This window comes from Lipotes vexillifer, unplaced genomic scaffold (assembly GCF_000442215.2).
Source record: "Lipotes vexillifer unplaced genomic scaffold, Lipotes_vexillifer_v1.1 scaffold1129, whole genome shotgun sequence".
In the NCBI taxonomy this organism is placed as follows: Eukaryota; Metazoa; Chordata; class Mammalia; order Artiodactyla; family Lipotidae; genus Lipotes; species Lipotes vexillifer.
In genome coordinates, this window is record NW_006789022.1 from 3,575,803 (window position 1) to 3,591,466 (window position 15,664).

The 15,664-nt window shown below is 51.9% G+C and overlaps 1 protein-coding gene across 1 annotated transcript; it reads right to left on the bottom strand.

The window, feature by feature from the left end:
• Nucleotides 1–4,373: 4,373 nt before the first annotated feature.
• On the bottom strand, nucleotides 4,374–7,992 carry LOC103072691 (uteroglobin). Its single transcript, XM_007462211.1, has 3 exons — nucleotides 7,938–7,992; nucleotides 5,707–5,901; nucleotides 4,374–4,393 (listed from the first exon to the last, which is right to left on the bottom strand). The coding sequence occupies exons 1-3, from the start codon at nucleotides 7,990–7,992 to the stop codon at nucleotides 4,374–4,376; spliced, it is 270 nt and encodes an 89-aa protein (XP_007462273.1).
• Nucleotides 7,993–15,664: the final 7,672 nt, after the last annotated feature.

A 15,664-nucleotide genomic window follows, 5' to 3' on the forward strand; every position in this document is an offset into this window, starting at 1 on the left:
AGCCCGCATATAGCTACGGAGACCCAGTGCAGCCAAAAATAAACAAATAAAAATAAACAAATAAGTTTATTTAAAAAAAAAAAGAGTAAATGTCCCTTTGGTGGCAGACTGCGGGAGTAATATACTTTTCAAAGATCAGTTTCACCCAGATTCACGGTTTCATTGACAACGTGATCAAGAAAAAATGTGGTCTTTCCCCTGGGCTCCTCAGAGGTATGAATGCTAAAAAATGCTAAAAGTAATATAGTGCTAAAAATACATTTCTTGTTTTTAATCTTTTTTTTTTGGCTTTATTGAGATGCATTTTACATTTTTTCCTTTACACAGTTTGTGCATAATACTTCTCAAATGCAGAAAGCTTATATTCATACATTGGCCTCCTTGTGTTTTAGAGTTTGGCAGATTCATAGTGAAAAAGGCTGATTATATAATTATATATTTATATGATCCAGGGCTGGACACGCTTTTTCTCCTCCTCCTCCTTCTTCAAATGTACAGATCATTCTTAGCTTGAGGTCTGTTCAAAAATAAGCCATGGCTTGAGTGTGGCCTGCCAGCCATAGTTGGCAGACTCATGCTATAACGTAGGCCAGGAAAAAAAAAAAAAAGACAAAAAAGAACCCAGTGACATACCTTCATTTCTCTAATCTCCTTTTGCTTTCTGGCAACGTGCGTCACACAGATACGTGCTCTTTCTGTGGCTGTGATCGGTTCATCTTGCCTTCTGCTCTTTTAAAACTAAATGTACATTTCTGTGGGCTGACAGCTCACATTCTTTGGATCGCCTACCTCTGCAGCTCCCTTGAGGTGGAGACTCCCTTTTATCCGCAGATACCTGTTGTATTTGCCCTAGGTAAACATTTCCCCAGGTGTGACTAGGTAATTAAAATTCTGAACCTTTTATGACCCTGGATCCTTATCTATTTGAACAACACTCATCTAGGTGGATGGCTCAGAGGAGCCCCCGGGAACTCCGCAGTGAGGAAGTGGGGGAGGAGGGAGAGGCAGGAGGCGACCCACCCTCTACCAAGAATCTTCTGGAATTGCCAGTCCCCCTGACCTGCTCTGGAATTTTTACAGTCACAGGCCCTCTCTTGTGGCAGACAATGAGGGAGGGGTGCAATGGCTTTATGGTTTGTGTATGTGTGTCTGCACAAGCATGCACACACCTGTGTGTTTGGGGCAGCGTGGGTGGACATTTCTCATCGGTATCACTTGGTGGGTGGACATTTCTCATCGGTATCACTTCAGTTATTAGCTCAGGAAATTCCTGCGTCGGGGATCCTACTCTCTGTAGGGTAGGGGTTGGGGCGTGGGCTCTGGAATCCGGGTTGTGTGAGGAATAAACAAGAAATTGCAAAAATGCCTGCCAGCGAGTAAGCGATCAATAAAAGAAATTGTTAGGTTACTTGAGACTTTAAAAATGGAGTGGATGGAGGTCAAAGGTCAGCTCCACCAGCGCCCCGTGGTCCTCTGTACCTCCGGGGCCATCGTTGTAGATTCCGTTGGGCTCGCCCTTGGAATTGCTTTGGAATGCAATTGTTACTGATTCCAAAAGTGCTGACACATTACTGGCAGGGCTCAGCGGCAGCTACTTTGTGTGACTGTCCTTGCTTTTCCTCGGAATTCTGATGAAAAAACCCCTGAAAAATCAAATTAAAGCAATCAAAGATGATAAAAGATCCCTAGAAAGGAAGTGCTTCATCATCTGTCCCGCGGAGTGAGCCGGACTGGGTGGAGCCGCAGGGCTCAGAAGCTCCAGGGCCGGACCAGCGCGTCCGCTTCTGGACACCTTGGTCGACACTGCCCCCCAGTGGCCTCGGCGGCACCGGCCGCTGAGGGCGGGGAAGGCGCGTCCCCGTGGGACCACGTTGCTTCTTGGAAAAATCCGGACGGAAGAGGTTTCTCTCTCTCTCTTCAGACCTCTCCTTGCGTGATCTCTGCTTATGCCCTCTCCATTCCCGCTTCCCCTGTGCGCGTCCTCCAGTTTCATTCAGTTGCTGGGGATGGTGTGGCTTGGACAGGGACCATTTGCCACAGGGACAGGGGATGTTTGGGGGATATTTATATCCACATGGGACCCATCTTTAGGACGAGTTCTAGCCTTTGCCCATTTCGCTCTAGGACGAATCCCCCCCTCCCCCTCACCAGGACGCATGTGGGATCTTAGTTCCCCCTAAGGGGATGGAACTAAGGGATGGGACCCGCACCCCCTTCATTGGAAGCACAGAGTCTTAACCACTGGACCTCCAGGGAAGTGTCCCTAAGGGGAATTTTTACAGCAATCATCGATAGTTTTTGAGCAGCTTATGCTGTGTGGCCTGTGTAAAGGCCCTGAGGTAGGAAGGGGCTTGGTGGCTTGGTTCTTAAAAATACTAAAGGCCAGAGGGGTGGACTGCAGAGATGGAGTGAGCAGTGGGAAGGAGGGTGGGAGATGAGAGCCAGTGATGAGCACGTTCTGCACTTGAAGTTTATGAGAAGAGTGCTAGGAAGCTTTGAAGGGCTTTACTTGGTTGGGGTGGGGGAAGTGGCCCAGGAAGGGGGTTTTCATTTGATAAAAACTACTTTGGCCTCAGTGTGGAGTGTGGACTGCAGGGGCACTAGAGTGCGAGCCGGGAGCCAGTCAGGAGGCTCCCCTCCCCCGGGGTTGTGCGGTGGAGGAATGCGTAGTGTGGCCCAGGGTGGCTCTGTGGACATGGAGACAGTTCCCAGAGGTGCTTTGGAGGTAACCTGCTTGGCTGGACGTGACAATGCTGGAGAGGGAAGGGCCGGGGATGCCCCTTGGACTTCAGGCCAGAGCAACTGGGTGGCTAGGGATAGAATTTACAGAGATTGGAAAGAGATGGGGTGGGGGTGGGGGGAATCAGACTTCTGTTGGACAAGAGGAGTTTGAGATGTTGGGTAGATGGTAGGATATAAGGGGAAGAGGTCTGGGCTGTTTTGGTGGCAGGTGATAGAAACCTGGAGGTAAAGTTCTTTCTTTCCTTTTTTTTTTTTTTTTTTGCGGTACCCAGGCCTCTCACTGTTGTGGCCTCTCCCGTTGTGGAGCACAGGCTCCGGACGCGCAGGCTCAGCGGCCATTGGCTCACGGGCCCAGCCGCTCCGCGGCATGTGGGATCTTCCCGGCCCGGGGCATGAACCCGTGTCCCCTGCATCGGCAGGTCCCCTGCATCGGCAGGCGGACTCTCAACCACTGTGCCACCAGGGAAGCCCTTTCTTTCCTTTTTTATTTTTATTTTCACTGCACCACACAGCTTGCAGGATCTCAGTTCCCCAACAGGGGTTGAACCTGGGCCGTGTCAGTGAAAGCCCAGAATCCTAACCCTAGGCCACCAGGGAACTCCCTTTAGAAGGTTCTGAATTTTCTCCTGGGGTCCAAGGGCGGGGCTCAGTGGGGCCTCAAGAAGGGCAGGGGCTCGGGAAGAAGCCCAGGCAGCCTCCCCTCTTCCCTCTTGCTTCACCCTCTGCCTGCAGTGCTCTGTCCGCCTCCCCCCATCTCGTTGAATTCCTCCCATCCCTGCTCAGACCCTGAGTTGGGGGGACTCCCGGGCTGGCCTGTCCGTGCTGCTCTTGGTCACATCACTCCTTGTATTTCTTTCATGCTTTTATCAGAGCTCTACCTATCTGTTTATTTGTTTCCTCGTTGATTTGCCGGGCGCTGACCATCTTCCCTGCTAGACTGCCGGCTCCTGGAGAGCAGAGGCCACTGTTTTCTTCACTCTGGTCTACTTGGGCCTCAGTGTGGTTCTGGCGCTGAGCAAGGGCTTCATGCATATTTGTTGGGTTATGAAATCTGCTCCCGGGTTCCTCAGAGCGCCCAGCACCACTATGAACACATGGAAAGTGCTGGTAAATACCCAGGGATTGATTTCATGCCTGAAGACTCCTTTGCCACAAGAAAAAAAGGGGGTGGCGTGAAAGTTGGCTGGGAGGGGACTCAGGGAACGGCGGGAGGCGGGGGCAGGTCAGAGAGGGGCTTCGGGGTCTAACAAGAGCATCATCGCCAGTGGACAGCAGTAATTAGGTGCTGACCAGCCTGGTCCCGACCCCCCCCACCCCCCCCCCAGACTCCTCTTCTGGGCAGAGACTGACTTTGGGAGACAGAACTCTCTGGAAAGCTCCATCTTTGTCTGCAGGGCATGTCTGGGTAGCATAATCACCTGAAATATTTTTTTCTACCCAAGAGTGGGATCCCAAAGGGTCTGGAAGAAACAGAACACTTAATTTCATTATTAAATGGGTATTAGGGGGGTCAGCCTCAGGTCAGCTGCCACCCTGTCTAACCTCCCCCCGCCTTCCCCCATAGGTCAAGTTTGAGCAAGGCCCTGGGAACGTTTCCAGGCCAGCTCTCTGCCCATGGAAGGGAGTATGTGCTAGAAGCTGGTCTGGCCACCTGTGGACCGGAAGTGAGACAGGGTCTGGGCCCCTTGGGGATGTGTTTCCATGGCCACTGCTTTTTTTTGCTCTAAACCTACCCCAGCAGTGGCACACCTTCTCACTCTAGCAGGTGAATAAAAAAGAGATGGGGACACAGAGATGTGGTGCTTGTACTTTATTGCAGGGAGCCAGGCAGGGCTGGTGGGGATGCAGTGAAGGAAACATCCGGGGAGTGGCAGGGGCCTCGGCAGGTGGAGATCTTCAGCTTCTAAATCCTAAGCACAGTGTCGGCTTTTGATTATTTTGTCCTAAAGCAAAGAAACAAAAAACCCAATACAGTAGTGAATGAACGTCAAAGTCAGACCCAGAAACTTTAATGTCAACTAAGAGGTTCGGTGTTTCTGGGAGGAGCTAAGCTTAGACTATTTCTCAGAAGCTTCTTTATTTTTATTTTCTTATTTTATTTATTTATTAATTAATTTTTTAACTTTTTGGCCGCACGGCATGCAGGATCTTAATTCCCTGACCAGGGATCGAACCCACAGCCCCTGCAGTGAAAACGCCGAGTCTCAACCACTGGGCCGCCAGGAAAGTCCCTCAGAAGCTTCTTTAAAAAAGGTAAGGGCTTCCCTGGTGGCGCAGCGGTTGAGAGTCCGCCTGCCAATGCAGGGGACGCGGGTTCGTGCCCCGGTCCGGGAGGATCCCACATGCCGCGGAGCGGCTGGGCCCGTGAGCCGTGGCCGCTGAGCCTGCGCGTCCGGAGCCTGTGCTCCGCAACGGGAGAGGCCGCAGCAGTGAGAGGCCCGCGTAGCGCAAAAAAAAATAGTTACCAATTCTTAAGAATTAAATGATGCATAAAGCAGACCTGTGGACCCCTATAACTGCATTCTTCCTCCTCTACTCAAATGGCGTTCGCTGGGAGCTGTAGCTCCATCCAAACATGAGAATCTGCCTGCTAATGCAGGGGACATGGGTTCGAGCCCTGGTCTGGGAAGATCCCACATGCCGCGGAGCAACTAGGCCCGTGAGCCACAACTACTGAGCCTGCGCATCTGGAGCCTGTGCTCCTCAACAAGAGAGGCCGCGATAGTGAGAGGCCCGCGCACCGCGATGAAGAGTGGCCCCCGCTTGCCACAACTAGAGAAAGCCCTCGCACAGAAACGAAGACCCAACACAGCCAAAAAAAAGGTAAGATGGCTGTGCCTGCTCCCTGGGGACATTTGCACTGTGACTCTCCTCTCTGGATTAGAAAAGGGTCCCCAAAGGGAGTTGACACTGCAGCTGAGGGATGTGGGAAATCCTCCGCTGGGCAGTGGGAGTGGAGGGAGCCGTGTGCCGTGAGCTTTATCATGCTGTCCTGGGCCTTCTGGGGGAGGGTGTCCACCAGCATCTTCAACTGGGCCCCTGCATTTTTCATGTCTTCCTCAGGGCTGAAGGGTTCAAGGGCAGCCTCATAGCTGGAAAGCGTGCCCATGAAGAGGTTTTCAATGACATGCACAAAGTTCAGGCAGACCTCTGTAGATGCTGGAGCACAGAAAAGAGAGAGCGTGTGTCTCCAGGCCCTTGTCTACACTGGCCAGCTTCCTGCCTGGGCCTGACCCAGATGCACACAGCTGGGCCTGTCAGCAAGAGATAGCGGCCCTTTCATCGACGGCCTTGAATGTGAGACCTGGTGGCTCTCCAAGCAGTTGGCTCTTTGACGCCATGTGGATGCCTTCTGGGTTGTGGCCAGCTTTTCGTGGCTTGCCTGAGCCTCCCTTGTACTTCCTGGGTTGCGGTGGCCAGGTGCTACTGGCTCTTTCTGATAGAGTTCTAGGCAGGGCACTGAGAATAGAAGCTGCTGATCTGATTTGTTTGGTGTGCCGTGCGGGGGCTGGGAAGAGGCCGTCGAGGGTGTTGGCTCCCACTGGAAACATGCCTCTTACCGATGGTTAGTGATGATCTGAGCCACACGTGACAAAGTCAGGCTCTGGCAGGAAGAGGCACTTGTACCAGCCAAGCATGAGCCCCAGAGCCTGGCCCAGAAGAGGAATCCACTGTGGGCGCCAGGCCTCGTGGGCTCATCCACACACAAGACACACCTCTGCGTCTATTCCTGGCCCTGCCGTGTTCCCTTCACCAGAGTTCTCCCTACCCGGCCTCCGGTTGTGCTCCTTTTTAGGTCCCTGCCCCCAGGAATGTGGGGAGAGTCACCATCCCCTACTCCCTGCTTGCCCATCTTCCTACTGAGTCTCAAATCCCTGTCCTTGAATTTGCTGCCTGGTGTGCAAACTCCCCTGCCTGGGCTCCAGGACTCCACTCAAAGTGGCCACTCCAAGTCAGACCCTCTCCAGAACTTAGATCCCTGCTTTGCAACTTACTATGTCACCAGCCAAGTTACTTTAGCTTTCTTTAGCTCGGTTTTCTCATCTGTAAAATGGGGATAATGTCCCCACTTCATAGGGTTGTTGTGAACAGGGTTCAGCACGGTGATGGGCACATTGTAAGTGCTAAATAAATGTTAGACCTTATTATTGGTATTATCATATGTGCACACACAGGAACATACCAACACATCCCAGCCCCACCTCCTAATATATTTCAGTCCTGTCTTGCTGAGCCAACCCCCTCTGTACCTGGCATTGAGATCTTCTAATTAACATACGTTTCAGTCCAAATGATGTTATTTCCCCTTTAAAATAGACATCTTTGCACCATAGCTGTTCCCACTGCCTCTTGGTCTTGGTTTTCTAACTAACTCCCACGCCTCGCCAAGGTCATAAAACTTATCTCCATGGTTGTCAGGAAACTTTGAAAGTGAACTATCGGGAATTTGTTTAGAATTTTTTGTTGTAGAAGGAGTAGAAGAGGCTGATACAGAGTAAAAAACAGTTCAGTAACCCAGCTCCCAAGAGATCAGGGGGTTTCCGGGGAGGTGTGACTCACCCCCCGCCCCATTCCTTTCCTCTTAGTGACAGCTGCAACTCTTCAGAGACTCCTAACCCTTTTTTTTGCAGAGGACAGAAAAAGTTTAGAAATCTCCATTCTGAGTTGGCAGTTTCCCAAAGGGAAGAGCCCTTTCTAGAATATTCCTCCCTGTGCAGAATGGGAGACCTTGCCTTGGGTTGGGTTTTTTTGGAACCCATGAGGCTCCTTCCAGCCCCTTTGGCTGCCAGAGTGGTGTGTTGACCCCAAATCTGGAGGCAACACCCAGGTCTCTTGGCATCTTGGGGTCTGTCCAGGCCTGGGCTTTGAGAAGCTTGTTTGTTACTCTTATTCTGCTGGTCATTGCATCTAGGTGGGATATTCTCCATCCCTTCCTCCAGTCTGTTCCATTCCCTGCACTTCTGAGGTTGTTGGATATGGAAGATGGGGTCCTTTTCGGGTTTCCCCACAGCCTCGGGGCTCTCCCCAAGTTCCCAAGATGAGATTGCTCGCTAGACCCAGCTTCCTGGCTGGGAGTCAGCTTTTCCAGCCTCTCCCGGCAGCTAAACAGAGGGCATGGACAGCCGTCCCCTCTCCTGAGCAGAACTGGGAGAGTTCTTGAGCTCGGCTTGGGGCAGAGGGCTCTGGACACTCACCAGGGCTGCAGAAGAGAGTCAGGGTGACCAGGGTGAGGGCAATGGCGAGCTTCATGGTGGGAGGGAGGCTGGTGAGGGAGGCTCTGTCCCTGTCTCTGGATCTGGTGGTCTTGTGGGAGATGTGCCCATCCGGGTATCTTCTTATATGCTCCTGGAGCGGGGAGGGCAGGGTGAGGGCTCCACTTATGGGACCACACTGTTTACATGGGCATCAGCTCAGTGGAAAAAGTCAACATTCTTCTTTCTCAACCCGGTTTCTGTCCCCATGGAAGCTGAGCTCACACAATAGGCCACTTGGGAGCGGGGAGCCCAAGGTCCAGTGTGGAGACAGCAAGGGTTCCCAAGTCACAGGGTCTGGAGAGCTGGCCGCCTGTGCCACTCTCTCTGAACCTGAGCACTGGGCAGTCCAGATCGACAGCCAGAGCCCACCTGGACCGATCACCCTGGGAGAAACTGAGGCTTAAGGCCCCGTAGCAGCGGCAGCAACAGGACTAGGACTCGGGACTCCTGAAACTTCAATGGGCTCCTCCCCAAGGAAATGGCTGGACCTTAAGCTTCCAGGGTCCCACGGTCCAGAGCATCTCGTGGTCAGACTTGGAAGTCTGACCTGGACTGAAACATGTTGACAGGTGAAGGAGTTAGTTCTCCAGAAGGCCCCTGAAACCCAAGCCCCAGGTCAGGCTGGAGGACGCACTGCAGCAGCTGGGGCTGGAGTCCCGTCCTCCAGATGGCAAATCTACGGGCACTTTGGGCCTTGTTGCACTTGACCTCTTAATGGCCTTTGACCCTCTTGCCGTTTCCTTCTTGATCTGTTCTCTCGCCTGCGCTCCCACGACTCAGTCCTTTCCTGTTTTCCTCCCTGACCGACCTTCTTGTTCTATAGACGTTGATTCTTCACTGACCGAGCTTACGTATTGGTGGTTCCAGGCTGTGGCCGTGGCCCCTTCTGGCCTCCTGACGCAACATCAGGGGCTGCCTGCTTCTCTCTCCAGTGTCCGTGCCTTAGAACACAGGCCTGCCCGGGTCAAAGTCACCTGCTAAACGGCCTTCTGCCTCCTAACTCGTCCTCCTTGGCCATCCTGGGAAAGGCCACCAGAAGGATCTTTCTAAGCCTGCTAATCACATCCTCCTCCTTCTTGAAGCTTCCTTGGGCGGATGGGATAAAATTCAAGTGTGATTTATTACAAGGCCCTTGTCCACTGGCCTTTGCTTTACCATTTGAGCCTTATTCCTCTGCTCCCCTGCGTGGGGATTTAACCTTTAGTATTTTTTTTTTTTGCGATACGCGGGCCCCTCACCGTTGTGGTCTCTCCCATTGCGGAGCACAGGCTCCGGACGCACAGGCTCAGCGGCCATGGCTCACGGGCCCAGCCGCTCCACAGCATGTGGGATCCTCCCGGACTGGGGCACGAACCCGTGGGCCCTGCATTGGCAGGCGGACTCTCAACCACTGCGCCACCAGGGAAGCCTTAGTATTTGCCGATTTGGGAACATGCCTCATTTTTCTTCGTGCCTTTTTACCTTTGTACAAGCTGTGCCTCGTGCCTGAAACACACATCTGCCTTGTCTCCTCCAAATCCTATCTACTTCAAGATTCAATCAGGGGCTTCCCTGGTGGCGCAGTGGTTGAGGGTCCGCCTGCCGATGCAGGGGACGTGGGTTCGTGCCCCGGTCCGGGAGGATCCCACATGCCGCGGAGCGACTGGGCCCGTGAGCCATGGCCACTGAGCCTGCGCGTCCGGAGCCTGTGCTCCGCAATGGGAGAGGCCACAATAGTGAGAGGCCTGCGTACAGCTAAAAAAAAAAAAAAAAGATTCAATCAAATGTTCATTCATTCATTCATTCATTCAAGTGCTGACCACCTGCTAGGAGTTTCAGGCACTGTGCTAGGAGTTAGGCGTTGGCTTAGACATGGAGCATCCCTGCTCTGGAGCCGCTTCAAGGTGAAATTGCCGCTGGACTTTGAGGAGTGAGGTCAGCAGAGAGCAGCCAGTGACCAGTCTCGGGGTGGGGGGTGGGGGGGGTCTGCCCAGTCCCTGGGGATCTGCCCCAGCTGCAGGGAGCTACTTGCTCAAGGTCACACGCTTCCCGGGACAGCTCTAGCAGGTGGTCCTTTTACTCCAGAGCGCTGTGCCTGGCTGGCCAAGTCTTTGTCGGGCCTGCGTGGCCTGCAGGCCGGTTTTCCCCTCTGCCCAGCCCAGATTCTGTCCATTTCCCTTCACAGTTATTGATCCCTAGTAATAATCTTGTACCCCAGACTCCAACTCAGCATCTGCTGTCAGGACAGCATCAACACACAACAGGGATGCAGGAATGAACCAAGCGGGCCCAGGTCCCTGCTGCCGTGGAACTTCACTCTGGTGGGGAGACAGCAAGCAGACGGTGAAACAAACGAAACACTCGCAGGCGTGCTAAGCGCTACGGGAGAACGAAGCGGGGACCCTATGATGGAGAAGGAGTGTGAGACTACTTAGTTCCGAGATCTACAGGAGAGGGGCCTGGGCAGAGGGGGTGCCCAGCACTGAGGCCCTCAGGTGGGAAGGACCTGGGCTTGTCCGGAGCACTGAGGGGCATCGTGCCTGGAGTGGGGAGTGGGGACCAGATCCCGAAGGGCCTCCAATTAAGTTCTTTATGCTCTGGAAGGGGTTTCCTTTTTCATTGCTTTAAAAAATTGTATTAAAATGCACATAACATAAAATTTACTGTCTGAGCCATTTTTAAGTGTCCTGCTCAGTGGTATTAAATACTTTCACATTGATGGGCACCCATCACCACCATCCACCCCCATAACTCTTTTCATCTTGTAAAACTGAAACTCTATACCTGCTAAACACCAGCTCCCCACCCCGCTTCCTTCACCCGTGGCAACCACCGTTCTACTGTCCATCTCCATGATTTTGACAAGTCTAAGTACCTTATAAGAGTGGAATCATGCCATAATTGTCTTTTTGTGACTGGCTTATTTCACTCAGCATAATGTCCTCAAGGTTCATCCATGTAGCATATTGCAGAATTCTTTCCTCTTTGAGGCAGAATAAGATTCCATTTTATGTCTAGATCACATTTTTCTATCCATTCATCCGCTGATGGACACTACAGTCGTGTCTGCATTTTAGCTATCGTGAATGATGCTGCTGTGAACAGGGGTGTACAGTCTGGAAGGTGTTGATAGGGAGTGATGGGGTCTGATTTCCCTTTTGATGAGATGTCTCTGACTAGACTACTGCTCTGAGGGGAGAGGATGGGGTGGGGTGGGAGTGACTGAGCGGCTCAGCAGAAGGGATAGTGGGTTTGGACCAGCTGATAGCAGTGGGGTGAGGATGTGAGAGACCCAGGGACAGGCTTGACGTTGGATAGAATAAGACAGGCTGGGGAGGGAAGCATCAGGCTGGGGCAGCCAGGGGCCTGGGGTGCTATTTCCTGACTTAGAAAAGACTCGGGAGGAATAGGATGGGGGTGGGATCAGAACAAAGCATTCTTCAACCTGCGGTGCCCGTCAGCCATCGCTCTCACTGTCAGCCTCTACTTCCCTCTGTTTTGTGCTTTAACTTTGCAATTCTTTACTTGTTCTAACCTCTTACATAATGTTTGCTAAACAGGAATCTGTGTGGCATTAATCGATGAATGTGAGAGTTGGAGGCTCAGAGCCACCTTAACACGGTTAAAAGCACAAGTTCTGAAGTTGCCATCGTGTGGACTCATGGAGTAAATTACTGTGTAGCTGAAAGATCAGGAGAGGAAGGTCTTCTGAACTGATCATGAAACGATCTCCGAGGCAGGCTGCAAAGGGGGAAAACAAACAAACAGACGAACAGGGGACTTCCCTGGTGGCTCAGTGGTTAAGAATCCGCCTGCCAGTGCAGGGGATACAGGTTGAAGTCCTGGTCCGAGAAGATCGCAGCTAAACCCGTGTGCCACAACTACTGAGCCCACGTGCCACAGCTACTGACGTCCATGCACCTAGAGCCCGTGCTCCACAAGAAGAGAAGCCACCGCAATGAGAAGCCCTCGCACCGCAACAAACAGTAGCCCTCACTCACTGCAACTAGAGAAAGCCTGCGCACAGCAACGAAGACCCAACACAGCCAAAAATAAAATAAACAAATAAATTTATAAAAAAAAGCAGACAAAAACAAAGTGGAACAAAGTAAAAAACAGAATATAAGAGCAAAAGAATCCACATATGTAATTGCTTGTCTATGCAGAAGACATCTCTGGAAGTGGATGGTGTTGGTTGTTTCCACAAGGTGCATGGAGGGGACCCAGAGAAGGAGACTTCACTGTAAGCACTTTAGTGCCCTTTGAGTCAGGAATTATACAAAAATATTATCAATAAAAAAGGAAGAATAGGTCTGACACTTGCTACAACATGGATGAACCTTGAGGACACAGAGCTAAGTGAAATAAGCCAGTTACAGAAAGACACATGCTGCGTGAGTCCACTTATACGAGGTACTGAGGGTGGTCAGATTCATAGAGAGAGAGAGAAGAATGTTGAGTGCCAGGGGCTAGGAGGAAGGGGACGGAGAGCTATTTTTGTTTAATGGGGACAGAGTCTCAGTTTGGGATGATAAAAAGTCCTGGAGGTGGATGGTGATGATGATTGCACAACAATGTGAATGTGCTTAATTCTACTGAACTATATACACTTACAAATGGTTGAGATAGTAAATTTCATGTTGTATGTGTTTTGCCATAATTAAAAAATAATAATAATAAAAAAGGGAGAGAACAGCTCATAGAACGAGCCTGTCTGAGTTGCATCCCGGGTGCATCGCTCACCAGTTGTACTATCTTGGGCAAAGTACCTCACTCTTCTCTGCCTCGATTTCCTTGTCTGTATGATGAGCATAATAATATTATGTATTGCATCTGGCCATGAGGATTAAATCTGGGTGATGCACGGTGAGGGGTGCCTGATATGGAGAAAGTGCTCAGTGAATGTTGGCGAGTATCATACTGGCGTGTCTCCACGTTGAAGGCACAAGAGAAGTCCTTTCAATTTTGAGTTTCCTGGGCTTCCCTGGCAGCACAGTGGTTAGGAATCCGCCTGCCAATGCAGAGGACATGGGTTCAAGCCCTGGTCCAGGAAGATCCCACATGCCGCAGAGCAGCAAAGCCTGTGCGCCACAACTACTGAGCCTGCGCTCTAGAGCCCACGAGCCACAACTACTAAGCCTGCACACCACAACTACTGAAGCCCACGCGCCTAACTCTGCAACAAGAGAAGCCACCGCAATGAGAAGCCCGCACACCGCAATGAAGAGTAGCCCCTGCTCACCACAACTAGAGAAAGCCCGTGCTCAGCAACGAAGACCCAGTGCAGCCAAAAATAAATAAAATAAAAGAAAGAAAGAAAAGAAAAAAAAAAAGAAAATGCATGGTATTAAAAATATTGTTTTTTGAGTTTCCTTGTTCAAATGCACATACGTGACTCGGGGGGATGCAGAGGATCTTGGGTAAACTGCGCTGCTTTCACGCTGGGCCTGGGCCCCCAGGATGAGGGTTTCCTTTGTTCCTACTACACTGCTGTGTCCGTCACATACACCTGTGAGCTTGGCTGACTCCCACGTTCCTGACCTGACCCCAAGGCAGGGCTTGATAGGCAAGGTTACATGAACAAAGAGTAGCTCTGAGGTCCCCCGGTAGGTAAGCCACGTAAAGAGGCTTAGTTCCCTCTTATCCTCATCCTTGACTCATAGAACTAGGGTGTCTCCATGAAGCCTCCCCCAAACTGGCTGTCAGACAGGGAGGGCCTTCTGGGCACATGGCCTGTCTCCTTAGTGACACTGCCCAGGGGCTGTGCAGAGAAGGGCCCTATGAGTGTCATCAAGACAGTTCATCAGGTCAAAAACCTTCAGCCTTCATGAAGAACCTTGGGCTAATCCCCCCAGAGCGGTCTGTGTGCTGTTCTCCAGGGCTGTGTCGTGCGGAATCGTGAATGTACTGTTCCTGCTTCTGTTCCTCTCTCTGGATACTCCATTCCTGGTTCCAAGTGTCCCAAGACGGGCTCTTCCATCCTGGCCCTTGGTGGGATGGTGGGGAGGGGCATCTCTCTCCCCCGCCCGGGAGTCAGCAGAGCAGCTGCTTCTCTGCCTTGTCCTGTGGGCAGTTAGGCAAAAAGGGCCAGTCAAGGCTCAGAGCCCAGAGCTTCTTAGACACTAACAACTGCTCCTCAAACCTTAAACACTCCCGCACTGTGAATTCCAGGCCAGCACCTGCAGCCCACTGTAGCACATGGTAAGAGCCAGGAGCCACCGATTCTGGCCGCATGTGGTCAGTCACCTGGTCACTGTGCAAAGACAAACTGTCTGCAGGAAGATAAGACTCTTGGTTATTAGCACCATGGGTGTGGCAGTGAGTTGGCACAGTTTCTGCTGGGTCCTCCTAGCAAAAACTGTACCCTGTGTTGCCCGGGCCTGGCTCTGGAGCTTCAGGGAGAGGGCCTGGCCACAGCTAGGGCAGTGACCGAGGAGCCTGTCCTGGGTGCAACCTTCCCTGGGCTCCAGCTCGGAGGGTGAGAGCACCTTGTGCCTGGCTCCAGTGTCTGCTGGGGCCCGAGGGTGGGAGGGACCCAGGGGATCTAGAAGCCCTGCTTGGGGATCTGGGTCTTCAGGTGTGCCGATCCCTCTCCCCTGCATGTGGCGCGCGTGTGTGTGTGTGTGTGTGTGTGCACACGTGGCTGCCAGGTTGGTGAGCTCTGTTCAATGCCCCTTGGGGAGCCTGCCCAGGTCCCCACTTAGAGGGCCGGTAGGGATGGTGGCGGGAAAGCCTGAGCCAGAAGCAGCCCAGGGAAGGTATTCACTGAGACCTGCTGTTCGCCCCTGGGCTTGGTGCTTGGTGTAGACTCTGAGCCAGAGGCTGGGGTGCAGCCTGGGCTGGCATCTGGCCTATTGCAAGTCCCAGCCTGGCCCAGAAAACAGGTTGGAGGCTGTGGGAGGGCCGTGCTGATCCTATCCATCCGGCTGGGCCAGCAGACTGGGACTGGTCAGGCCATAGGCTCACGGTGTCAGCTCATGGGGCAAGCTGTAGTGTTTAGCCTCCTCCCTCCACCCTGGGCTTCCGACCCCATGCCCGTTCAGGAAACGGCCTCTGAGCAGAGCAGAATTTCCCTTGTGGGTTCACTTCATTCTTTTCTGCCTCAGTGGCTCCTGGGGATGGCCCCTGCTTTGACCCAGCCCTACCAGGAGGGGTCTGGCAACTTCTGGACATTTCAGCCAGAATGAGCAAAACTCCACTGGCCATGATGCCTAGGGCCTGTGAGCTTTCAGAAGACCTAAAAATTTGTCATGTATCTGTTGGATTCCAAGTATAAAAAGAAAATCAAAATTGTAATTAATGAATATTTATCTAGGTAACATTATTTCCACTAGCTTACTGGGACTCTGTTCAACTATGATATAGTTATATGTGGATGCAGTAAAGTTTAAGTTGTATGAACCCAATCCATAATCTATTCTTAGGGTCAGAATTATTAAATTTATACAAGCCTCTTTCAAAAGTTTATGGCCCAAATTATATTTATTGTGGGAAGCGTATATATTTGAATGTGTTTGATATGATATGGGATAGAAACATCAAAACTAATAGGGCCTCACAATATCTGCAGCTGTGGCTATAGCAGAACACAGCCACCATCCAAACAGGCAGGGAGGGACCAGAGAGAAGAAATACCCCAGCTTCTCTCTTGTCCTGTCCTCTGATCTATAGCCAGAGCCTTCCATTGG